Source organism: Ostrinia furnacalis, unplaced genomic scaffold (genome assembly GCF_004193835.3).
Source record: "Ostrinia furnacalis isolate ACB-3 unplaced genomic scaffold, ASM419383v2 OfSCF2704, whole genome shotgun sequence".
NCBI lineage: Eukaryota > Metazoa > Arthropoda > Insecta > Lepidoptera > Crambidae > Ostrinia > Ostrinia furnacalis.
Window position 1 is genome coordinate 35,600 of NW_021132943.1, and position 18,022 is coordinate 53,621.

General features: G+C 37.3%; 1 protein-coding gene across 1 annotated transcript; it reads left to right on the forward strand.

Annotated features, from left to right (window-relative positions):
- The first annotated feature begins 14,335 nt into the window (after positions 1–14,335).
- Positions 14,336–17,002, forward strand: serpin-7 (serine protease inhibitor 7). Its single transcript, XM_028309362.1, has 2 exons — positions 14,336–15,552; positions 15,655–17,002. The coding sequence occupies exons 1-2, from the start codon at positions 14,385–14,387 to the stop codon at positions 16,977–16,979; spliced, it is 2,493 nt and encodes an 830-aa protein (XP_028165163.1). The 5' UTR covers positions 14,336–14,384; the 3' UTR covers positions 16,980–17,002.
- The last annotated feature ends 1,020 nt before the right edge of the window (positions 17,003–18,022 follow it).

An 18,022-nucleotide genomic window follows, 5' to 3' on the forward strand; every position in this document is an offset into this window, starting at 1 on the left:
ATAAGGCATGGCAATGCGTTCTAGAGTTGCCAAAACAAAAAACGTTTTTTTGAATGCATTAAAACGGTTGCCAAGAGAGTCTTTAATGCTTCAGAGGTGTTCAAAGTTAATGTTTTGGCATAAACTTTGTACCAAAACAAAAAATATAAAGTATCTAAATTTAGCTCCACAGTATTAGGTCAGTACGGCTAGCACGAATTCGAATCGTTTGCGTATTCGAAAAGCCATCAAAAGATTTAGTACGAAAACTACAATAGCGCCCTTGTGAACGTGTCGTAAAGTGAACTTAGTTATGAGTACGCTCTCATCTTGAAAAGATAGTAGCGGGACTATTCCCACCTCTCGTTCCCACCGCTGCAACTCCTATGCCAGGATCTACAGCTTAACCGCCAATAAAAAGCCAATCAGTGAAGGTCAACTTTGTCCTGGGGGAAAGTTAAACTGTCATTGGACCCGCAACAAAATTCAGAAGAAGATAGGAGGAGTTCGAAGTTAAGGTTCGACTTCCCTCCGTTGCAAAGCGGATGACAGGTGACAAACAAAGGTTTAGTAACCTTTGAAAATATAGTAGGTCGAATCGGTCCGGAAATACCGATAGTTCATTCCACATTTTGGTTGTTGTTATGACGGTGGTAGCCAGGCGGACTAAGAACGAGCCAAACAAGCCTATTAGGAAAATTTCCTCGCATTGGAAGCACACAAATATTTATGTGCATAAACAAAACCATTTGTTTAGTCTGGGTGTTTTCTATGTAAGTATTTTCTGGAAGGAAGTAGGTATCTAAATAGGTTTGTTTATCCCGTTATCTGGTACCTACAGTCAGCGTCAAATAGTTCATGACACCCAAAGTAGCCAAAAAGTTCGCAATGTTACAATTGGAATAAGATTGTGTTGTCAACTTTTTGTCAACTTTTGGGTGTCACGAACTATTTGACGCTGACTGCACTACAATCTTGAGATTAGAGAGAGGCACAGTGTAAAATTACCAATATTGGATATTTTGATGATTAACTAGCGGCCGCCCGCGACTTCGTACGCGTGGATCCCGATTTACCCCCTTCATCTATCTTACGCGGTTTAGATTTTTTCATACAAATGTTTTTTCCCGCTAACTCCCGTTCCCGTGGGAATTTTGCAATATCCTGTTGTAACTAAGCTTTAAGTTTACTAAGGTACCTGCATGCCAAATTTCAAGCGTGTAACTTTAGCCGTTTAGACTGTGCGTTGATATGTCAGTCAGTCAGTTTCTCCTTTTATTATTTAGATATTGTAATTCAGGTTTTTATTAAGCTTAGGTTTTTTAGTGACTATTTTATTTATTCGCTCAAAGCAGCTTGCACATAATATCACAGTACAGGCTTAATGCCATATGGCATTCTCTTTCAGTCAACCTTTGGGTTTTAATTAGAGATGAAACGGATATCCGGCAACTATCCGGTAGGCCGGATATCCGGCCTAAATTTACTAACCGGCCGGATACCGGATAGTAGCTCACTATCCGGCCGGATACCGGATATTTTAAACTACGAAAATTTCCTATAATAAAATGAAATACACTAATCTTTCTGTTAACTATCAATAAAATGGCTTATAATAATGACGGTTTTTATTAGGGTTCCGTAGCCAAATGGGAAAAAACGGATCCCTTATAGATTCGTCATGTCTGTCTGTCTGTCCGTCCGTATGTCACAGCCATTTTTTTCCGAAACTATAAGAGCTATACTGTTCAAACTTGGTAGGTAGATGTATTCTGTGAACCGCATTAAGATTTTGATGCAAAAATAAAAAAATAATAATAAATATTGGGGGCTCCCCATACTTAGAACTGAAACTCAAAAATTTTTTTTCATCAAACATACGTGTGGGGTATCTATGGATAGGTCTTCAAAAATTATATCGAGGTTTCTAAAATATTTTTTCTCTTAACCGAATAGTTTGCGCGACAGACGCTTCCAAAGTGGAAAAAAGTTGGTCCCCCCCTCTAACTTCTAAAATAAGAAAATGAAAAATCTAAAAAAAACATACCTATGATGTACATTACTATAAAAACTACCAACGAAAATTGTTTTGAACGAGANTAAATGGGTAAAATGTTTTGGCTAACATGACATCCCTAAATTCACTCACACAATAGACAAACGCCAAAATTTTGCGTCACAGTTTTGTTGTAGCGCGAGTTCCGTCCGCCTTTTTTTATAGGTCCATGCTCTAAGTATTATATGATATGTAGTTATATCATACATTACACACCCGAGTTGACAATATATTCTGTCTCTTCCCATCTTGTTTATTTGCCGCAATGTCTCGTTCTCCCGCCAAAATATGTCAAAGTCAGACGGGTTCACCCATGACATTGGGTTCGTTTACATTTGGTATCGCTTCTCGTTGGCCGTACTTTAGTCAACCTTTGGGCTAAGCAGAAAATTATATTTTAAGCTCGCTGCAAGTCCATAAAACCAACGCTCGGTCGTAAATTCCATTCACATACACGAACTATCAATTTAACTAGAGTGGGAAAACGGCATGTTTTCCCTTATTTGCTAGAGCCTAGTTTACGCAGGTTAATACTAGGGATGTTATGGATATGTAATTTCGGTTACGGATACAGGAATAATATTTATATCGGTTTCGGTTACGGTTATGAAATTAATTCGGATAATTTCAGGTAGGTACCTATATTACAATTTTAAAACAAGTAAAATACAAATCACAAGATTTGCTTCTACCTTTTTCTTATTTAAGTTTTCTTTATTTATTTATGTGGGAGTGTGAAACGGAACGCAAGGGAGTGAGTGAGACGGAATGAATGAGTGAGGAAGGAAGAACGACGGGATTTAAACAGAAGACGATTAGTATTAAGACGGTTCTAAGACGTTCCTATTTTTTGTGGTTTATCCTGGAGCAAATACAAATAAAGCTGAAGAAATACAACCTGGGTTTCAATTCCTACATTTATTTATTTATATAAGGCACAGCTACACAGAACAAACCATAACAATACAATTAACACAACAACATAGCACAATATTAAGTCTGAACTCCGATTAGAACTTTTTAATGTTATTGTTATTATTTAGACCATAAATGATAATTTATTTTGTTTTTACAATCGGACAAGTAATTATTATAAATGATTAGGTAAAGCAGGCTGTTATGCCACAGAAAAACAAAAAAAAATATGACTGTCTACATCCTAAATTATCCGAAGCTTTAGAATTTGGTTACGGTTTCGGTAGTTTTTTTATTTCGAATATCCGAAAGTTTCGGTTATGCTTACGGATATCCATAGCATCCCTGGTTAATACACGCCTGAGGCTAGATCCAAGTGAAAGTAGATCTGAGATTAGACCTATACTGCCTAGCGCTATGAAAAAGTGATTAGTAAGAGTGGATTGTTCGACCAAGGTCTAACAAATACACTTTTACTGATGTCAATTGATACCAACTCTGTGACTCTCCTGTGACTGAGTTTCTTGCGCTGCTTCTTCTCAGCACTGGCCCATTTATTGTCCCGAAGCAGTGGTAGGGTTAATACTAGGACGTGTTAAGGTGCTTTTTAAAAGCAAACTTGCAAAAATAAAACGAGTTTTGAGTTCTTATGAGCGTAAGCTAAAGCTACCAGTAAAAGATTTTTTTAAAAGCAGACCATCAGGTGAGATACAGGCCAAAAGCTTCCCCGTTGTGGATAAAAAAAAGATATTCATAATTTTTGAATGGCGTAAATACTAGGTAACCTTATCAAAATTGATTCAGCGTTTTACGTGTGAAAATGAAACATATAGAATTACTTCCACATTAGTAATAAATGGAATCTGGATTTTCCTTTTCGTGCGTAAATAAGTTTCCTGTAAAATTTAATTCGGAAATGACTAGTTCCCAATAAATTCAAGTGGTAGAGATGATTCGAAACCATTTCAGAGAATCACTCAAAGGGATTCAATATAATTACGTGAATCAGTACCAGTTATCGAGCATCTTTATATTATTATACTCTAGCTGTGCCCGCGACTTCGTATGCGTGAAAATAGTTTGAATAATATTTCCCGTTTTAGCCATTGAGATAATTATAATGTTACTAAGTACTACCACGGAATAATAATAAGTACTACTACGTACAGTAATATTACTTCAATGGTTTTTGCAACATTTTTCTTTACTGCTCCGCCCCTACTGGCTGTACGGTGATATTACCTGAAGCTTTCCTCGATAAATGGGCTATCCAACACATTTTTTTTCAAATTGAACCATTAGTTCTTGAGATTAGCGCGTTCAAACAAACAATATCTTCAGCTTTATCATATTAGTATAGATATCGTTTATCATGACGGACTTTCGGTTAAAAATATACATTACGACTTCAGCTACAGACTGAGGCCAGTGGTAAACCGTAAAATATATTAGTTTCAACAGATGTTTAGGTTTGACTGGCATTCTAGGTCACAAGTAATAAAATGTCACCTTCAATTACTTGAGTCTGGTACTAGGTATCGTAAAGTTTTTGAAATTAGGAAGCCAGATCACTAGGTAATCAGAAAGAAAGAAAAAATATTTAATCCATGCAAGTAGAGAATAAAATAACAACTAAAACTAGACAACAGAATGGGTACAAGCACTAAAATGACATTGGCTCAGTCAACAATAATTCCAAAGCAGAATTTCATTTTTGCCCAGAAACCCCAATCAGTATTAAATTAACCGAAAAGTCCATAGTTGAACAAATTGGGTTATTCCGTATTCGACCCATGACAACTCAACCCATTTCTTCACTCATCCTAAATTAGTATTCCTAGCTCAACCCATTACATAATTTCGTTATTCTACCCAAATGCGTTCCTTACTCAACCCAAAGTAAATATACCAAAAATAAGTATGGATAGCAAAACAACGTTTACTGTTTTTTCAGAAATTTAATAATGATAAATACATACTAGTATTTACATTGATTTATAATTAAATAAAAAATAAAAAAACATCACCTACATGAAAAAATGATAGACATGAATATGTTGATTAACTAAAATACATATTATATCAAAGATTTTATTTTATTTTAAGGTAAATACATAAACAAATTAAGAGGCTGAAAACTTTTACCGCGGGATTAGCTGTCCACATGAATACTTTTATTATTTTTCTTTTGTCATCTCATACCGATTAAAAAAAAATGAAATACATTGTATTATTTGAAATATTTGTACATTCATGAACAAGTGTCTAGGGAAAAAATTATACGCCATCGCTTGGTTATACTGATTTAATAAAAAATTACAGTCGTTTGATTTATAGTAGATTTATAGTGGATTTCTAGTAGATTCTAATTAGTCATTATTTGATTTGTGTCCTTTTGTGAAAAACGTATTTCAAATATATTATTGTATCAGAATTCCTGTAGTTTTATTTAATAGAACGATCTTAACACAAAAGTTAATTGAGCTTAAATTTCTAAAAAATATATTTTTATTCTGACCGTACATAAAAATCTTATATTTTTTAAGTGGTTTTAAAATGGGTTGAGCTAGGAATGTTTTTGGGGTGAATAAGGAACATAAAATTAAAAATTTGTTGTGGGTAGAGTAAGGAACAAAATTGGGTTGAGTAAGGAAAAAATAATGAGTGGGTTGAGTTGTCGTGGGTCGAATACGGAATAACCCAATAAGGCCCGGTTTCCACCAAAACGGAGAGAAGAGGAGACAACCGGAGATGTGTTCTGGATCTGAATACGTTATTTCCTAATCGAACTCCTCCTATGTTTTGTTGCGGGTCCAATGACAGTTTAGCTTTCGCAAGGAACAAACTTGACCTTCACTGGTTGGGATTTTATTGGCGGTCAAGCTGGAGATCCTGGCTACACAGGAGTTCCAGCGGTGGGAACGAGAGGTGGGAATAGTCACGTTATTTCCACATCTCCGCTTATCTTCGGTTTAGACATCTTATTGGTTATTCATAACACATCTGCTATAAAACCAATAGATGAATCGTTTTTGAACCATTAAAGTCAATTAAACTTTTATGACCTGTCAAAACGCGTCTCCCATAATAATGTTTGGTCTTCCTCATACCGATCAAGGCTTAATTTATGTTATAACTAGCTTTCCGCCCGCGGCTTCGCCCGCGTGGAATTTTGTCTGTCACAGAAAAACTTTATCGCGCGCGTCCCTGTTTCAAAAACCGGGATAAAAACTATCCTATGTTCTTTCCCGGGACTCAAACTATCTCTATGCCAAATTTCATCAAAATCGGTTGCGAGGTTTAAGCGGGAAAGCGTAACAGACAGACAGACAGACAGAGTTACTTTCGCATTTATAATATTAGTTGGGATAGTTGGGATTAAAATCTATTTAAATAAACAGTTTCTCTGTGGTTTAGGATTCCGGGTGAAGCCCGCTTCCACCTTCGGCCTGATCATCACTTTTCATCAAGTGAGATGCAGGTCGCTACTGGAACCGTGCTATATGGACATAATTGGGGGAGGCCTATGTTCAGCTGTGGACGTTCTGTGGCTGAAATGATGATGGTGATGATGAGAAGCAGGCCAAGAGCTTCCTCGTTGTGATAAAAAAATGGGTACATACCTAATTCGAATATTGGTAGAAAAGTGTTGATTGATTTTAGTTCAACCAAATGCCCTTATTTGTGTGTCCCACGAGGTTATCAGTTAATTGATAATAAGCATTTAATAGTTAACCTAAGTAATAGTTACTCGACCAAAACACCTCAGTGTGCCTACCATGAGTTTACGTTAGGTGAGCTCGCTAGCGAATACGTCAAAAAATTCTATGAAGATTTTATTTCTTGAAAGTAGCCGCTAGGGGCGCTGCACAATATGTCATACATTTAAATGTCATTTTTTTACGCAGTCGCTAGCGAGCACACCTAACGTAAACTCATGGTAGGCACACAGGTTCTTAATGTTTATTGAAAAGACAACAATTAAACAAATTGTTCCGAAAATCAAACCAATTACCTTTATTTGCCCTTAAAGTATCAGCGAATCGAGACATAATAGATTTACGCCCGTATTCACAATACTTGATTATGTGAAGCAGCAAATCGAACGCACAGCGTTGAATAGAGCTCTGTGATTGGTTCGTGTGTCATCATGTGCGTCCACGCGCACTGTGCGAACTCATAGTAATGTTCGTGAATACGGGCTTAGGGTTTGACAAGTTAGTACAGTATCATCAAAACAATAGTCTAAAATCAATTCAAAACAAAAACAAAATATTATTTCACTACCACGCAAGTTTGTTTATGTAAAAGTTCACGTTTGTGTATGTAAGATACACCTGTAGTTCTGTTTTAGAAGAATGCGTGGCAAATTCAGAGAACTGCTACTGAATGTATAATGTACCTACCTGATACCGTTACTTGCTATTTGTTTCAAACGGAAAATAAGAAAAAATAAAAAACACAGAACAGAAAAGAAGAGTGACTTAGTTTTTAATCAGCCTTTTAGTAAGTACCTAATGTTGATGCAAGCTAAACAGATTTCACATTCCTGTCGCCCTTTTTATTAAAAGTTCATTATATTATGTTCATAAGCTTTGAATCTCTTGAATCTCAGGTGAGATACAGGCCAAGAGCTTCCTCGTTGTGGATAAAAAAATAATAATTTACAAATAGGCAATTCTAAGATAGTGGTAATTAGTGCTATAGTTTTAGTGCTCACCAGTTGCAGTACTGTGGAGTAAGGTCCTGTCACATGCTAGTAGTGCCTTCTATTGAGCACAAAAACGAAAGCATTGCAATGCGTTTTCCATTAGTTACATCTTCTTCTTTTCGTGTCGACAACAAACCTACACAGTGTCAGCCCAAAACTCCGCCACAAGAGTGGCGTTGTCAGCAGCACTCATCAAATCCTCCTGAGTGCAGTTGCTTGGGCACTCAGGGCACGACATCAGGTGCTTCATCGACTGGGGAACAAAACCGCACCTGCACTCCATGTTTAAGCCATCCAAGAATCCCCACCTGAACAGATTGTCCTTACTACGGCCAACCTGCGTCCGAAGTCTATTTAAAGACTTCCAAGTAAGCCAGAGGAGCTCATGTCCAGGTGGAGGACTCTCAGACATAGGGACAAAAGGACAATTGTTACTCATACATACGAGTATATTTTATAAATGAATTTTAAACTTTTGAAGACTAATATTTGGAATAGAAAGTTTATTTTCATTTCTCGTATTGAACTCTTTTTATGACGAATGTATGCAATGGCATAGGAATGCAAGGCAGCTTTAAATTCACTCGGGAAATGACTGTTTTTCTTATTCCCAGACTGTTTTTAATTTTAGCACATCGTCATAGAGTTAAAGGCACATGAAACTGCACAATTTTGTTGCAAAATAGCCCCTATTTCAACGACATAAATGCCACAGTGTAAAGCTATGCGCTCTCGGTACATACAACATGTGTTATTTTTCAACAATATTGATTTAAACGTTTGACGGCTGCTGATGTAAAAATTGAAGACGGTATTTACTTTGAACTTGAATTTATTTGTGAGTTACTAGAATTTACAGCATTTCTTTTAGAAGAATAAATAGGCTTGCTTTCTTTATACACCCACTTGGATTTTAAAATTGAACATCCTTGACTTTCATACAAATCGTCGACCCTCATAAAGGCCGCTTTAGCGTGGAAGTCATTTCATCCACAGGACGTCCACTGCTGAACATAGGCCTCCCCCAATGACTTCCACATCGCCCGGTTGGTAACGCTAACGGCACGCATCCAGCGCCTTCGTGCTACCTTTCTGAGGTCGTCCGTCCACCTTGTGGGTGGACGTCCTATGCTGCGTTTTCCGGTACGTGGCCTCCACTCCAGAACCTTGCTGCCTAAATCGGCTGTCAGTTATGCGTACTATGTTCCCCCTGCCCATTGCCAATATCTTCTTAATAACAAAATAATTCTTAAATTTTTTTTTTATTACGTTCTTACATAACTTTTAGCAATAAAGTGGCAATTTAAAGAGCCTTGCTTTTATGATTGTTTTGTTCGACAACTATTTGTCGGGTTAATGCTAATTTTCATTTATTTTGTTTATGTTTACTGTATATTTTTTTGCATTGAACCACAACTAAATGAACCATAGACTAGCTTCTGACTGCGGCTTCGTTTGCGTTGATTTTTATCTAATTGAATTAAAAATTAAAAATGAGTAACCATTTCATTCATTCATATTAATACAAAGAAAAGAAAATTAAACGCCTATCCATCAGGACCAAAATACTACGGAAATTGATAGAAATTCGACGGGAAACGGAAATGCTATCTCAATATAAAGTTTCCTTACCAAAAGTAAAAGTGACCGAAGAGTAATTTGACAGTTATTTTTGTCCCTTCTCAAGGTTCAATGTAGATTAACGATAAACTCAACAAAATTACTGTACCTAGGTTGTTAGACTATCATATGAGCTCATTTATTTTTTGTGCCGTTTAGTATCTATGTGGTATCTATTTGTCATCAGAGACATAAATCATGTCATTCATAACAAGCCTGGTCACTTTTTACGATACAAGTAATAATCATCAAGGTTTAAGAAGATCTAATCTCTCTAGATTGCAATTTTTACTATAGTAAAGTTAACTTATTTATCTTTTGCATTTAGTGTCAAAAATCACAAATCCTCTCTAGAAAATTTAGGCTGAGTTGCACCACCTAACTTTGACCGTAACTATAACGATAACCGGCGTTTTTTGTATGGAGTTTGACAGATTTTTGACGTTTGTCAAAGTTAAAGTAAGATGGTGCAACCCAGCCTTAGAAAACAACCTGTGTATTTTATGTATCGTCATTAAAATTCTAATATAAATTCTTTGTCTAGACTTAACATCAGTGGGATTGCGGTCAAATACCTGGCTTGTTCTGCATAAATTGTATGGCATATTATTCAAATTGCCTTTACTTTATTTATTTTATTATTTTATTTAGGTACCTCTACAATGTGAGTAATCTTTTTAAATAAAATAAAAATAATTTATCTCCGACATTGCAGTCCATATTTTGGTTATTGCAGTCCTTCAAAATTTTTCTAAAAAATACTAGGTACGTTTCGTAGGACGTTCACCTAGGCAATGACCTAGAACTAGAACAAGCTATTATCCACCTGGCATGCTGAAAACATAAAGCTAAAATGTTTATACGATACAAACTTTCAGGAATGCGTATTGCTTTCTTCGCCTTTATGAAAGAAATTATGGGAACATAAACATTTTTAAAATAGCATAGCGGTGACTGAGTTTGTTGCGGCGCACCTTTTCAGCACTTGCCAAATGTTTGTCTCGAAGCTCTGATAAAATCATGAGATATGTAAAAGCTCCTTGTGTGTGAAATAAGTTAATAAGTAAGTAGGTACGTTTTAGTCAACAAAAATAAAGATTTTTTGTCTGGAATATTTAAATTGTAAAGGTAAACAATAGCTTGAGGTAGATCCTACAGTTCCTTCCCACTTAAGGCGAATGACGGAGCACCGGGGTCTTTTTAGTGGGTATGCCTTTGTCCTTCTGACTTGGTGAGTCCCACATAACCTACCCTGTCCCCGCAGGGTAAGTATGCAATTCAATGCATTTTTTCCCCGAAAAAGAAAGAAAAAAAAAAGGTCCCGCAGTTCCTTCCCACTTAAGGCGAATGACGGAGCACCGGGGTCTTTTTAATGGGTATGCCTTTGTGGTGAGCACTACATAACCTACCCTGTCCCCGCAGGGTAAGTATGCAATTCAAATTCAAAATCAAAATGAAAAATATTTTATTCAATTTAGACCACTGGTGGCACTTATGAGCTAAATATTATATATTTATAACCTGGGATGAAAGTTAAAAATTATCCTTTTATTCCTGGGTCTCTTCCTGGCCTAGAATTAAGCGCAGCAATGTTATCTACACTAATATTATAAAGAGGAAAACTTTGTTTGGTTGTAATGAATAGGCTCAAAAACTACTGGACCGTTTTTAAAAATTCTTTTACCATTCGAAAGCTACATTATCAACGAGTAACATAGGCTAAATTTTATTTTGGAAAAAAAAAGGGTTTTGTAAAATATGTAGATAATAGATAGTCCACGCGCGCGAAGCCGCGGGCGGAAAGCTAGTTTCAATTAAAATGAAAATGTCACTACATAATATTATTATTACAGCACGTAATTTTAGTTCTAGTAGCTTTGCTTGGACTAGGTGGCGCGGTATAAAGTGTTCAAGGATTTCATTGATTAATGCGTCTGATTTTGAAGTCAAAAAAGATTTATTTGTCGCAAAAAAAAATCATTGAATGTTGACTTGACCGTGAAATCAGTATTCAATATGCACATAAACAAGATTGACCTGATGTTTTATTTAACTAGGTATTGTATTATGAAACTAGCTATTGCCCGCGGCTTCACCCGCGTGAATCGGTCTTTATCCGACTTCAAAAAAAGGAGGAGGTTTTAATTAGGATTGCATTTTTTTTTATTTCGGGATTAAAACTAAGTATTTTGTTTTTTCCTGTCACTTGGTAACTGTGTCACCTGTGTTGAAAGATAACAGACAGACAGAGTTCCATTTTGTATTATACATAAAATATAATTATTATTAGGAATACGGAAGTACCGATTAGAAAAATCAAAATCTTTAATTTTTATCGTTACTTGTTTGAATCATTTGTAATGAGAAAAACCTTAACATTTAACGAACTCAGTTTTTTTCGGTTCGATATTTGAATAAGTTGTAATTGTATAGTTTAAACAGTTCTACGAAATCTAACCCAAAATCTATCATTTTATTCTGGAACTAAGCTGTGCCCGCGACTTCGTACGCGTGAAAATATTTTTTTCCGATTTTGCAACATTTTTCATTGATACTCACCTGCTATTGATCGTAGCGTGATTTTGAGTAGCTTATAGCCTTCCTCGATAAATGGACTATCCACCGCAAACATATTTTTTAATTTAAACCAGCAATTCCTGAGATATGTAACTTTAGCTCAGAGAGCCAAGAGATTATTCCTAACAATATGTCATTAAAATAATCACAAACATTACTCCAAAGACCTTCTGCGCCCTTTAAACTGAATATTAGTCAGCCATTTGAGATCAGACAAACGGACAATAGATCATAACTCAAAATCGTTAGACCGATTAATTGTATGGAAGCCAATCTCCAGTACCTACAATAAGGATATTATGTATCAACAAGTCATTTATTTCCTGCAAACAAGCTTTTAAAAAGCGCTTTTAAACGTCCCAGCATAAATTTAAAACTACCACAATACGTGGGCCACGGGACTATTCCCTCTCGTTTCCAATGGTCCAGCGCTACAATCTAATTATATACATATAACTCAAAGGTGACTGACTGACTGACTGACATAGTGATCTATCAACGCACAGCCCAAACCACTGGACGGATCGGGCTGAAATTTGGTATGCAGGTAGATGTTATGACGTAGGCATCCGCTAAGAAAGGATTTTACGAAACTCCACTCCTAAGGGGGTAAAACGGGATCCACGCGTACGAAGTCGCGGGCGGCCGCTAGTTCATTTATATTTTGTGGTATAAGTTTCTATTTTTGTCAAGTCTAAATTAATATTTATTTGATGAATGTTACTATCAGATTTTGCATTACAGTCTGCCAAAATTATGCCTATCTGTAGATTTAATTAATAATTCGCCTTCAATTTTGCTCGATAAATTCTTATCATCGCTTTGCGTAGTAAAATGTTTATTAGTTTTTGGGTAAAACCCGAGTAAGTAAAAAGATATTCGGTTAACAAGGTCAAGTTACCACGCGCGGTGTCATCGAAGAATCGGCAGATATTTTTCAGACTTAATTTAATCTATTTATTTACTTAATTCTTAGAATATGCAAAACACAGTACATAAGCCGAACTTATGTGTCTTACAGTATCACCAGCAGAACTATTTTGCTATATTTTGAACAAATATTTTACAACTAGCTTTTGCCCGCGGCTTCACCCGCGTGAAATTTAGTTTGTCACAGATTGTCATAAATGGGGATGTTGCCTGGGTCATAAAACAAGAGTTTTAATTAGTCCGTCAGTTAACTTATCAAAAAATACTCTACACGTATTTTTCACTTTTTCAAACTAATGAAAATTTAAAGAGATAAAGCGCCCCAAAGTTCATAAGAAGAGGCCCGTGACGTCAACGCTTGCTTAAAAATGCCGCACGTTGTGACGTCGTGCGCAACTTCAACGCACCATAACTATGTNTCCCTTATACATATAACTCAAAGGTGACTGACTGACTGACTGACATAGTGATCTATCAACGCACAGCCCAAACCACTGGACGGATCGGGCTGAAATTTGGTATGCAGGTAGATGTTATGACGTAGGCATCCGCTAAGAAAGGATTTTACGAAACTCCACTCCTAAGGGGGTAAAACGGGATCCACGCGTACGAAGTCGCGGGCGGCCGCTAGTTCATTTATATTTTGTGGTATAAGTTTCTATTTTTGTCAAGTCTAAATTAATATTTATTTGATGAATGTTACTATCAGATTTTGCATTACAGTCTGCCAAAATTATGCCTATCTATAGATTTAATTAATAAAATAATTCGCCTTCAATTTTGCTCAATAAATTCTTATCATCGCTTTACGTAGTAAAATGTTTATTAGTTTTTGGGTAAAACCCGAGTAAGTAAAAAGATATTCGGTTAACAGGGTCAAGTTACCACGCGCGGTGTCATCGAAGAATCCGCAAAGATATTTTTCAGACTTAATTTTAATCTATTTATTGAAAACTTATAATATGCATAGCACAGTATATAAGCCGAACTGTGTCTTACAGCATCACCAGTAGAACTATTTTGCTATATTTTGAACAAATATTTTGCAACTAGCTTTTGCCCGCGGCTTCACCCGCGTGAAATTTAGTTTGTCACAGATCGTCATAAATTATAGCCTATATGTTATTCTCGGTTATAAACAATAATACTGTAAAGTTTCATCAAAATCTGTTTAGTGGTTTTTGCGTGAAAGAGTAACAAACATCCAGACATCCAGATATCCAAACTTTCGCATTTATAATATTAGTTAGTAGGATTTATTAAAGTACATAAGTACAACATGACAGACAGTCGGCAGCAGATCAAGTTATAGCATCTGAAACAGTTAAAAGACTTGACAGAACAGAATTGTAGGTGACTGTACAAACAAGGAAATGCAAAATACCATATTGTGCGCTATGTAGAAACCCAATTTCTAATAACATAATTAAACATACAATCAATTACCTAACCCGTTTACGAAAACATTATCTTAGGCCTTCCCACTGGTAAGCCCCTTGTGACCCCGTCGCAGTTATCTCCGCAAGATATCGCCTGACAATTTTATTTTCATCCCACTGTCCAGTAGCCGGGCTCGATCAACCGCGAACAGTCACGATGGCTCGAATTCACAAGCTTATTCTCACCCTCTGTGCAGTCATCCCCATAGTAATCGGGCAGTGTACTTTACAGAGAGCAGAAGTCCTCTTCAGAAGATCAGTATACGAGTTCTCCGTGGATCTAGTCAGAAGAATCGCCGAGGACAATGAAGGCCATTTTATTGCCTCAACTCTATCACCCTGGACTCTCCTATCAGCAGTATCCTTAGGAGCAGCAGACGACACCCTCTCCCAAATCCAGCAAGTCTTAAAACACCACCGCCACAAATGCTTCAACAACAAATACTTGGAACTGGCAAAGCAAATCGCCTCTTCAAGCAATGGGGCTACCCTTGAGCACAGTTCCAATCTCTTCATGGACCACTCAATGATACTCAAAGAAAGGTTCAGAAATCAACTGACCAAAACCGGCGTTTGTGACATAACTCCTTTATCTTTCGACGACTTCAACAGGGCGGCTGGCATCATAAATAATTACGTAAAAGAAACCACGCATGGTGTTATCGACGAAATTATATCACCCAGTGATTTGGAAGGAGTGTATTTGATTATGGTAGATGCGTTGTACTTTAAAGGTTCGTGGCGTAAGGCTTTCTTGCCTGAAGAAACAGAAGCGAGTACCTTCTACGATGCTCATAGGAATCCTATCGGAGAAGTGAATTTGATGTTCGCTAACAACGAATTCAACATTACTACGATTGACGCGATCGAAGCTACAGTCTTGGAGCTGCCGTATGGACATGACGACAGGTTTTCTATGTTGCTATTCTTGCCGAACGATGATGTGCCCCTTATAAACGTGATTGGGGACTTGAAAAAGATCAGCCTTGGTTCCATATTCGGACTGTTCCAAAGGGAGGGAGGGCCGAAGAAGGTGTTTGTTCAGATTCCGCGGTTCAAGATTACGAGTGATTTGGATAATTTGAAGGAGCTTTTAATTGATATGGGATTGAGGGATATGTTTGACGCTAACAGGGCGAGATTCCCTGAGATTTCGGATTACCAGCTGCATGTTTCTAGCTTCATTCAAAAGGCAGATGTGGAGGTGACAGAGGAAGGGACGGTGGCTGCAGCAGTGACAGAGATGGGTTTCTCTTTCAGGAGTTCAGTCCAGGCTGAGAACTTTTTGGCAAACAAACCCTTCTTCTTCATGATTGTGGATAGTTGTGCGCTATGTAGAAACCCAATTTCTAATAACATAATTAAACATACAATCAATTACCTAACCCGTTTACGAAAACATTATCTTAGGCCTTCCCACTGGTAAGCCCCTTGTGACCCCGTCGCAGTTATCTCCGCAAGATATCGCCTGACAATTTTATTTTCATCCCACTGTCCAGTAGCCGGGCTCGATCAACCGCGAACAGTCACGATGGCTCGAATTCACAAGCTTATTCTCACCCTCTGTGCAGTCATCCCCATAGTAATCGGGCAGTGTACTTTACAGAGAGCAGAAGTCCTCTTCAGAAGATCAGTATACGAGTTCTCCGTGGATCTAGTCAGAAGAATCGCCGAGGACAATGAAGGCCATTTTATTGCCTCAACTCTATCACCCTGGACTCTCCTATCAGCAGTATCCTTAGGAGCAGCAGACGACACCCTCTCCCAAATCCAGCAAGTCTTAAAACACCACCGCCACAAATGCTTCAACAACAAATACTTGGAACTGGCAAAGCAAATCGCCTCCTCAAGCAATGGGGCTACCCTTGAGCACAGTTCCAATCTCTTCATGGACCACTCAATGATACTCAAAGAAAGGTTCAGAAATCAACTGACCAAAACCGGCGTTTGTGACATAACTCCTTTATCTTTCGACGACTTCAACAGGGCGGCTGGCATCATAAATAATTACGTAAAAGAAACCACGCATGGTGTTATCGACGAAATTATATCACCCAGTGATTTGGAAGGAGTGTATTTGATTATGGTAGATGCGTTGTACTTTAAAGGTTCGTGGCGTAAGGCTTTCTTGCCTGAAGAAACAGAAGCGAGTACCTTCTACGATGCTCATAGGAATCCTATCGGAGAAGTGAATTTGATGTTCGCTAACAACGAATTCAACATTACTACGATTGACGCGATCGAAGCTACAGTCTTGGAGCTGCCGTATGGACATGACGACAGGTTTTCTATGTTGCTATTCTTGCCGAACGATGATGTGCCCCTTATAAACGTGATTGGGGCCTTGAAAAAGATCAGCCTAGGTTCCATATTTGGACTGTTCCAAAGGGAGGGAGGGCCGAAGAAGGTGTTTGTTCAGATTCCGCGGTTCAAGATTACGAGTGACTTGGATAATTTGAAGGAGCTTTTAATTGATATGGGATTGAGGGATATGTTTGACGCTAACAGGGCGAAATTCCCTGAGATTTCGGATTACCAGCTGCATGTTTCTAGCTTCATTCAAAAGGCAGATGTGGAGGTGACAGAGGAAGGGACGGTGGCTGCAGCAGTGACAGAGATGGGTTTCTCTTTCAGGAGTTCAGTCCAGGCTGAGAACTTTTTGGCAAACAAACCCTTCTTCTTCATGATTGTGGATAGGAAAACTGAAGTGCCAGTCTTCAGTGGAGCCTACTCCAAGCCCAAACTGTTTTAGTCGATTTTGTAAGTGAATTACAGTAGGTACAAAAGTACCGTGACTTTAAATAAATATGACTCAATATTGATGTAAAAATATTTTTATTACATTGATTGCACCACCGAAAGTTTGTTTTCGTATTAATCTCGTACTTGTAGTTAGTTGAAAGTTATTGACAATTTACTAATTAGGTACTTACTCGTAGTACCTACCTAGGTGAATATTTGGACTGCGTCAAAAGGAGAGTTATGTTTTTGGAGTGTATGTATTTTAGCTAATTTTTTCGTTAGTTTCAGATAAATGACGTCCACTAATGGACTGTTTTTAAGTAGTTTTATTAAATTAATTAAATTCACACACCATCAAGGGTAAAAGTAGCTCTTTCCCAAACAACAATCAGTAGAAGTGTACAAATATAAACAAGATGGTCAAAATTAATCTGTTTCATACATTCATTGGGGTGACTAGGCGCGTGCCGCGGCTTTGCTTGCGCATTCATTACCAGTTTAGCTTTGAAGGGGAGATAAGTCACAGATTATAATATAAATATGTATGATTAATTTTAAACTGCTTAAAATCCGTGAGAACCACGTTTTGAATTTTAAAATAACTTCGAATTTTGAAAAAAGTTCTAATTGCCTAATTTGGGAATCGAACCCACGACTTTTTGCTTGCCACGTGCTCTTTCCACCTGAGCTGTTTAGACATTGGGTAACCCGTCGAAAGACTGAATGAATGAGAGAGAATATGTGACTCTTAACGCTAAAAAATTAATAATTTATTAAAATTAATCATTGCAAAAGAGTTTCATTCAACTATTTTTAACAGATTGGAAGAATAAAATGCAATGTCCCATTGAATTCCAATTTGAACCTAACACCAGCGCATTACGTATAACATGACGAGCACGTGTGTTCAAAATTATAATTTTATTGGTGGCAACAATATCAACCCTCTTTTCACCCTTATCACAACGACACACGCCTTCCAACCCTCAAAGCAATGGGGTGAGAATTTAGGCTGAGTTGCACCACCTAACTTTAACCGTAACTAAAACAATA

Excerpts from the sequence above, each read along its gene's own strand:
- serpin-7 (XM_028309362.1), top strand. The coding sequence starts at position 14,385 with ATGGCTCGAATTCACAAGCTTATTCTCACCCTCTGTGCAGTCATCCCC. Across the intron at positions 15,553-15,654 it reads CTTCATGATTGTGGATAGTT|CCCCTTGTGACCCCGTCGCA; the intron begins GTGCGCTATGTA and ends CCCACTGGTAAG.